General features: G+C 59.3%; 1 protein-coding gene across 1 annotated transcript in view; it reads left to right on the top strand.

The window, feature by feature from the left end:
- Positions 1 to 8,336, top strand: part of LOC122394594 (serine/arginine repetitive matrix protein 2-like) — a 51,053-nt gene extending 42,717 nt beyond the window's left edge. The window contains exons 8-9 of the mRNA XM_043391594.1: positions 2,083 to 7,635; positions 8,287 to 8,336. Of these exons, the coding sequence (XP_043247529.1) occupies positions 2,083 to 7,635; positions 8,287 to 8,336 (5,603 nt within the window). The remainder of the gene's footprint in view (positions 1 to 2,082; positions 7,636 to 8,286) is intronic.
- The last annotated feature ends 811 nt before the right edge of the window (positions 8,337 to 9,147 follow it).

Here is a 9,147-nt window from a genome sequence, read left to right on the forward strand (position 1 = left end):
CATACATCTGGTGGAGGGACGAATTAATCAATGCCCCGATCAAATATGGATCTTTTTGATAACCTATCTGTCAACACTCAAGGGTCATTTATCACAAACGACTTGTTCATTCGGTTATCTAACATGTTTAGATTATGCGGTGAATATCACACAAGGCTGAAGAAAGACAGAAATCCTTATATGCGTCGCTCATCCATTTCTGGAATCAAGAGTTTCGGCCCGTACAGCTTCGATTACATTTAGCGGAGCCTCATATTTTAGTTCCGTATTTAATTCAAGTCCTCGCTCCTTAGCTGACAGCCTGTATCTTTGATCGATGCTCTAACCAAGTCTGTCTGTGCTCCACCCGTTCGGCGCCGTGGGAGGTCCGTTCACTCTTATCTACCGTTCCCCATCCCACGCTGGTACCGGCCGACGGACCGTGGCGGGTATCTGACCTCTCATTATCCCGTCCCGACCTTCTCCACCCGTCCCCACCTGCGCCGTGCCGCGCCCAACAGAAGGGCGTCTGACGGCACTGGTTGGGATGGTTGGGAGTCGGAACTTTGCTCAATGCTGGAGGAACTTCGGCAGTCGCCGGCCGTTTCCGGGCCGATACCATCTCTCCGTGTTTGTAGGCGTTGCTGAATGCAAACCGGTTACCTTTTGACCGTCCCAGTCGTTACTCGCTATACTGTCAACTTTAGATCGCGTTCACCACGAGCACACCTTAGCACCAATACCACACGGGCGGCACTTACACCGGTGTCGTGACACCGGACAGGGCATTGACACGCCGGTCATGACACCGGCAGTGCGGTGACACGATACTCCTGACGCCGCGTGACACGCCTGGCGTGACTGGGCTCTCAGTGATCGTGTGACTTGGACGGGAGAGGGTAGGAGCCAGGAGGGAGCTGTTTCGCGAGCTACCTCTGTTGTCGATTGAGGTGTACTGTGTGTTCCCAATGTTTTTTTCCCCATTGTGTTCCCTACTGTAACCCGTGTAACATATGCTCGGTTGCGGATACTAACCAATAACCTCCTTAGCTGAGCAGCTTTGACGCTCGTTTGGTTTCTGGAACCTTGGTAGTTTCCGCTGTATAAAACTGCTGAACCTGCCTACCTACATTAACTAACCAGCTCGGCCCGCTGTGGGCGCGGTGGTAGTTTTGACTGGACCTCTCCACTAACCGGGCGTGGGCTGGGTGTGGGAGGCGCCTCACAAAGAGCACGTGACTGTCGGCTCTCATGGACCGGTCTGTGGCCGGACGGCTGATACGTGGGAAGCAGAAATCGAAACGATCGGTGGTTTTTCTCTCTCCGTTCCGTCGTTGGCTGCTTTGTGCCATGGCACTGGAGTTTCCGGCTATAAAACGCTGATGATATACATCAGCTCGCAGTGGTTTGAATGAATAGTAATTTACACGGGACGAAAAAGTTTCGGTAGCTTGCGTCATTAGTGTTTTTGATTACGAGGTATGACATGCAGTTCCCGCTAAGACGGAACTTGCGGTGCCAAACAATGTTCAAAACAACTACCTACGCTGCATTTTAATCGTTTTCATTGCATCATGACAAGGACGATTTTTACATGTCAATGACATCGAAAAAGCTTATTTGTTTAATATTTTCCTAAACCAGGTAAGTGCGACTATTAATCATCAGCTTACAGATGATGAAGTACCTGCCGACGGTTTAGTGTAGAGTGGTGGTGGGTTCCTGGCTGCAATCCTGGAAGCTTGCGCTCAATTATCTTTGGAAGTGTAGCTAGTGCGATGCGTGCCCTCGCTGCATTTCTACTAACACCAACCAACATCTGGAAAGAAAACGGAACGGCATGAAGTCTTCGAAACTAACTCGGCGAATGAGGCTGCTTGACGCTTCTTTCAACTAATCCGACAATCTGGTGACACGGCGCTTTCCAACCAACCCTGCGGCTTGGAGGGAACTCTGATGGTCAAGATGGAATGAAACTAATCTACTAACATGGCAGACGGATTGGCTTGAAGCTCCCTTCAACTGCTCCTTTTGGTGGAACGACGTGCTCCCCTTGACATGACATCAGGGATGAAATCCTGAAGCTCGCCTTCTCTTTGACAGATGTCAGGGAAGCGGAATTCTCACCCCCGCCGGCGGCGTCACAAGACTACGTGAACCTGTCGTACCGTATGGGCGACGCCGATCCGTGGTCTGGCCGCCACGAGGTGCCATCCCCTGCTGCACGGCATGTGCCGGTCGTGCCGTCTCACCGCGAGACGTGGAATACCGCGATGACGTCTCCCGCGCACGAGCAGTGGCCGGCCTCAGGTGTGACGTCACCCTCCAACGAATCATGGCACAGCGCCGGTGTGTCGTCACCGGGTCCGGACACGTGGCCGGCCAGTGTGACGTCTCCCACCGCAGAGGCGTGGCGCGGCCCGACACCCCACAAACCCGACAACCGGGCCACCGCCAGCAGCCACGACCACCACCCGCGCATGAAAACGAACGCCGACTTCCGTAACTTCGACAAATCGGCCGGCACGCTGGCACCGGACGGCTACCAGCAGGCGCACAGCCAGTACAGCTCACAGAAGGACAAGTACCACCACGAGCTACACAACTACGATCGATTCTACCCTGCCAAGGAGAAGGTGTCCGCTCAGCGGCGCGCGATGGCCCCCAGCTCCAACGAGCTGCCACCACCACTCGTCAGCGCACGTGAGCTGGAGGCGGCGGCTGCTCTCACTGATCTGCGCCGACCGGAGAACGCCTCACTGGGCAAACACTCGGACAGCGGGTACGACACACTGCGAGCTGATATGACCGGGGACGAGGCTCCGGCTCGCGCTCAGAACGGGCGCGCCTCCGCCAGTCGCCGCTCGGCACCGCTGGAGAGCGGCAGGCGGAGCGCCGGTGGTGGTGGCGGCTGGGCGGCTGCTGACTGGCACGATGATGGCGACAAGATCGACGAGTCGCGGCTGGTGAAGGAGTTCAGCTACGAGTATGTGAAGCCGGAGCAGCCGCCGAGCGCGGCCAAGGTGCCTCCCAAGGTGCTTCCGAAGCGCTCTCAGGCGCCGAGGGAGAACACCGCGGCCGCTGCGGAGAGTCCCAGCCAGCCGAGTGAAACTCCGCCGAAGAATCTCGTCCAGGAGCGGATCAAGGCGTTCAAGAGTCGCCTGGATGAATCAGGCAATAGTGTTGGTGCAGAGGATGAGAGGCTAGAGCGACCGCTGAGACCTATGAAGACGCAGGCTGAGGTGGCCGAGGCGCAGGTCTCGCAACTGAAGATGCCGCCGATCGATTTCCGTGAGACGGAGGCCACCACTGTCACTGCCTCTGAGGCTCAGGTGACCACCATCCGCAGCCTCAACTCATCCTCAAAGACGGCACGCAGCCCAGGCCGCAGTCCTGGCGGCAGGGAGGCTCGGTCTCAGGAGGAGACAGCCGACCGGTCACTCACCTACTCAGAAGGCAGCCCCGCCAACAGCCTCGACCTGCGGGACATCCGCAGCCCGCAGGACATCATCGACTCGCGTAAGTCGCGCAGCAATCTCAGGAAATTTGCATTAGACGAGGACTCGCCCACTGATCCAGAACCTCGGTCAGTCGCCTCAGCTAACGACACTTCTCATAACGAGCCGCACGCGCCTAGCGAGCCTCACAACACATCAGTTGAGGACCTACTGGCTAAATTTGAGAGTGGTCAGCTGAGTCACGAATGGACTCCAAGCCGACCGAGTACCTCACACGATCTGCGGCGAGTAGGCAGCGACTCTGACGCCGGTGACGCGGAGAGGGCAGGCTCAGAGCCGTCGTCTCTCAGCATGGCAGGAGTTCTGGGAGACCTACGCCGATCGGCGGACAGAAGTGCCGCGGCGGAGACTCGTGTGGACACTCAGGGGACATCAGAGAGCCACTGGAGTCCTCCGGGTCCGACGGACGGACAGTGGAATACGCCATCTCCCCACGCCACGCCGTGGACGCCGTCCGGGCCGCGGACAACGCCGGCCGCTCACTGGGACCCTCACGGTTCCTCGTTAGTGCCAGAGCCGCGCAGGAACGGCCGTGATGTGTCCCCCGCGGCCGGCGCTGCGGCTCACCCTCCTGCTGCTGTGGATAACTCCGGTATGGCGGTAACACGTTTCGGGCCTGGAGATGGTGGAGTTGTGTTAGCTCCGTCACCGTCTGCCAGTCAGTCTTCACGGCGCTCTGAGGAGCCGCGCTCACCACCGGCTGTACCTCCCAAACCAGCGCGGCCTCCAGCGCCGTCGCCGTCATCATCACCCATCTACGCCAATCAGCTACCGAGCGGCGGTCTGATGCTCAATACCTCCGCCGAGGATCAGTACCTGGTGATGAGCCCTCCACGGAAGCCGGCGGAGGCGCTGTCTGAGCCCACCCCGCCGGTACCGTCACACTCACGGCAGACATCGGCCGCGAGTCTGCCTCCTCCACCTGCCGCTCCGCCTCCACCGCCGCCGCTGCCGCCTCCTCTCCGACCCCCGGTACAGGCTGCAGGCTCTCAGCAGGATGGCACCTACATGGAGATGAACCCCAACGTGCTGAACCTCAGCTTCGAGGCGTCACAGAGCATGTTCAAGAAGCTCTCCAATCATGGTCTCTTTCTTGAATCGAACAAATACTCAGAAGTGCATTACGAGTACATGGCGCCGGCCGGTAGGGGAGAGCCTGTCTACATGGAGGTGCCCTCAGAGAACGGCGACTCTGCCGGTCCAGCATCTCCTGTAACATCATCAGCGGCGCCGACGACCACAACCCCAACCGCCGCCACGCCGAGCCCGAGCAAAACACCGACCGCAGAGAACAAAGTAGACAATAAACGGAAGGCAGAGAGCGGCAAGAAGCTGAAGAACGAGAAGCGAAAGACGGAGAAGAAGTCGAGCTCGGCCGACAGCTCGGCATCTGATGCGGACGATGAGGGTTCTAAGGAGCCGGAGCGGCCGCGCAGCCGCCGGTTTAGTTTATCAGACACCTTCCGTCCTGCCTCTTACTACCTACAGATGCATGACGATCGCGAACAGGCTGACTCATCCGACAGTGACCTCGTCTCCCCGCCTCCGATCCCCATGTCCCCACCGCCGATGGACGAGCTCCAGCCAACCGAGCCGACCAGCGGACAGTTCAGTTACGACGGGACTGGTGAGTCGGATGCGCCGCCGTACCTGCTGAACGCTCTGCTGGCGGCGCACTCAGCCCAGATGACCTCAGTGGGAGGTCAGCAGGTGGTGACTGAGCTACCCCGTGAGCGGCCGGCTTCTCTCTCCAGCCAGGCCTCCAGTCAGGACAGTCTGGCCCGGCTGGCAGCTGATATTGTCTCACGCCGCTCTCAGGACTCTGGCTCACTGGACAGTGTGACCATTAGACCGGATGCAGCGCCACCTGTGGAGAGCGTGCGGAATGACAAGTACAAACGGCGCCCGGTGGTGGATGAGATGGCGCTGATGACTGTAGCTGAGGATCCTCACGTGCTGCGCTCTGAGGATCGCTACCCGCCGGGCGGTGCGCCTCTGGAACCGCAGCCGCGCTCGCTGCTTTCCGAGGAACAGTATCCTCCGCAGGACAACGGCGGATACATGACCATGTCGTCGCCGCTCTCGTTGCAGAAGTCGGTGCCGCCGGCACTGCCTGCTAAACCCGCTGTCAGCGCTCACCAGACTTATGAAAATCTTCCAACGCCACGCACCAGGAAGCCATCAGAAGTGTCCATCCACACACTCATGTCAGTGGCGTCGAGCGAGGGCGGGCACTTTCCAACCACGAAGCGAGAGAGCTTCAGCTCGCTCACCTCCATCGAGTTGACACCAGTGAAGAGTCCAGAGTTCCAATCTGACTTCGCTCGGACTTTCCAAAACGACCTGTCCGCAGCGGCAGACAGGCCGCCGGAGAGGCCGCCGGCGCCACCACCGCCCGGTGTTCCTCCTACTCCGGCCGCTGCAGTCCCAGCGCCGGCGCCCGCTCCGGCACCCCCGCGGGAGACGGGCGCCCGACCGCGTCAGCCGCGTACACAACTGTCACCGGCCCCAGCCCCCGGCCCGCTGGTGGCTGATCACCGGCGCGGCAGCTCGAACATCTCAGTGAACTCAGCGACATCCACAGGCTCTGACGGCCGCGCGCCATACTACTACTCAGACCTAGCGGCGGCCGCTGCACTGCAGGAGCGACCAGTCCGCGCACGGCCCAAACTCAACAACCAGCGGGAACTGGACGCCAGCAAACGAGCTGACATCGGCCGTAAGGTGAATCAGATCAGTTCTCCTGAGGACCGACTGGCGCAGGTGGGCAGACTCGCCGCTCAGTTACGGAATTCAGTGGAATATTTGGAGGCTCAGAAGTGGTCCGATGTGGACGAACGTAACGTATACGACTCGGACACACTGAAGAAGGCTCGACGGCGCTCGCACACACCCGATGCGATCGACCAGTCGGTGAGGAATATCTTCCCGGACGGGCTGCGATTGAAGGATGACGACCCGGGTGGGCCACCGTTGTCTCACCACCGACGCACACGTTCCTTAGAGGGTCTGTTAGAAGAGACACCCCGCTGTCGGCCACCTCTGCCGAGAAACGGTGGCCGCGAGGGATCCGGCTCTGCAGACCGCGCCGCTCTCCGACGCTCGAGAACGCCCGACTTTTTATCGTCAGGCTCAGCGGCTGAGTTTGTTCACGACTCACGCCCGCGCTCACATACTCCCGATGTGTTGACATCACGGCGGAACGAGCCTGTAGCGACAAACCGTGCGGACGGACGGCGGTCTATCACACCCAGGGTGGAGCCGGCACCGTACCGGCCCGAGGACCGGCCGCCCATGCCCCTGCCGCGCTCTGAGCTGGCTCGGTCAGCAGGTGAGCCTCCGCCCTACCGAGCACCTCCGCCGGCAGACTCACCAGTGGCGCCGCCAGTGGCCGCTCACGGGACTGACGCTTACCGCGGCGGCGCCACCGTCGGGGATGGCTGGCAGTCGGAGCGGACCCGGCACAGCTCTGTGCACCACTCCAGCCTGCGGCACGCTCATTCGATGGAGAGCCTGGCCGAGCCGGCACCGGAGGGGTCGCGGCTGGCACGCGGCGCGCTCTACGTCAACGAGCCGATGCGGCAGCGTTTCCAGGAGCAGCAGCGCGCCAGCTGTCTCTCCAGCGACGACGTACGCTACGACCGGCTGGCACAGCGCTCTGACACGCTGCAGCGCGCCAAGCACGGGCGCACCTACCTCGAACAGTACGACTGGGACGACCGCGAGGAGCAGTTTCGGCCCAACAACGCGGTCCGTTCCGCCAACCTCCCCGCCGGCCACCCCGCCGCCCAGCCTGCCGCCAGCCAGCCTTTTTTAGGCGATGGCCTCCCCCCGTCGTTCGAGATTGACCGCGAGGAGTTGCGCCAGTGGGACCTCATGTCCTCGGCGCCCCTGGTCGACCAGCGACGGAGAGGGAGGCCCAAGTCCGCCCCCGACCTGAGCCGGCCCGTGACTCGGCTGGAGCCGGCTGCGCGCCGCGCCTCGCCGGCCCCGTCCGTGCCACCGGCGACCCGCCTGTCCCCCGGCCCCGAGCCGTCCGCGGCCGCCGCCGACCGCGAGACGAGCAGCCAGTACCCGGCGGCCGGTACCGGCACAGAGGGAGCCGCCAGCGAGCCGGAGCCTCAGGACTCTACACCAGGTCAGTCCCAGACGGTCGGCCAGTCGGCGCTTGTGCAGTTGTGGCCATTGGCTATATGCTCAGGCATAGACCTCTGTATGTAGACAGAGATCTATGGCTTAGGTAAGGTGGGACGGCAATGATTACCAGCGATACGGCTGTCATTATTCTCCATCAACATGGACTGCACCCTTCCCACACCCTCCGTGGCACCCTCTCACACCCTTCATCGCACCTCTGTTGCACCCATCATTACTCTTCACACCCCTCTCCAGCGATCGTCACACCATCATCACCTAACGCCTCTATATCACGGACCATTACCCTCGATCCTCTCCGCCCAGTATCCGGTCACCGTCACTCCCCTCCCACCTCCCACAGTTCTCTCTCTCTCTCTCTCTCTCTCTCTCTCTCTCTCTCTCTCTCTCTCTCTCTCTCTCTCTCTCTCTCTCTCTCTCTCTCTCTCTCTCTCTCTCTCTCTCTCTCTCTCTCTCTCTCTCTCTCTCTCTCTCTCTCTCTCTCTCTCTCTCTCTCTCTCTCTCTCTCTCTCTCTCTCTCTCTCTCTCTCTCTTTCCCAGTCCTCCCATCCCACCCCACCGACCGGTTATATTTCCCGCTTACCACGGCTGCCGCAATTGATCCTGACGCTGTGTCGACCCTGATCGGCGTCAGCCCGCCGCCGCCCGGTCAACGCGCTGAATATTCATGGACGGTGCCGGTAACCCGATGGCGCCGGCTAATGTTGGAACGATGGAGCTGCACACAGCCCACCATCGGTAAAACGTCGCGCTATATTCCCTAGCAAGGCTGGCTTATCATCTCACTACCTTCGAGCCCGATGGCTCCATCAGTTCGGCGACAAAACTGCTCGAATTCTAGCAGCTCTGTCGCTACCAGGGGCGGATCCAGAAAATCTCCAAGGGAGGGGCCATTAGAAACCAGGAGGCCCCATCTTCCCACTTGTTGCCCCCCCCCCCCCCAAAAAAAACTGCGTCTATTGAGCTTATCTAGCTGTTCAGGCAACATCTCAACATGAATAGCCACTTTATTTTTAGACAGACAGACAGACAGACAGACAAAACTTTATTCCAGACCATACTGGTCCATAAAAAACCCTTCACATCATAAAAACACACACAAACACACATGCTAAAAAAGACACACACTGCAGCCTAAACACAGGGGAGTCAGGTGACATCCATGTCTGCCCTTGTATACAGCCTTCCCAGCCATGACCTCCTGATCCTTGACTGGTACCTCAAACTGCTCCAACATATAGCTGCCATGATACCGTTATTGCTCAGATCAACCCTTTTCATGAATTTATATATTAAGCCTCTAATGACAGCCTCACATGAGGGTACTCTAAAGTATGCACAGGTAGCACTGGTACTCTCAAACTTTGATAGCCCTAAGGTCCTTTTAAGAAGGTTATGATAACTAGTGACAAACCTCTTCATAGTTCCTTTTTTGAAACACCACCACAACTGCGAACAATACATAGGCTTACAATGAGCATTAAACAATTTCATC

The sequence above is a fragment of the Amphibalanus amphitrite genome, unplaced genomic scaffold, assembly GCF_019059575.1.
Source record: "Amphibalanus amphitrite isolate SeventyFive unplaced genomic scaffold, NRLGWU_Aamphi_draft 000025F_arrow, whole genome shotgun sequence".
Classification (NCBI taxonomy): domain Eukaryota; kingdom Metazoa; phylum Arthropoda; class Thecostraca; order Balanomorpha; family Balanidae; genus Amphibalanus; species Amphibalanus amphitrite.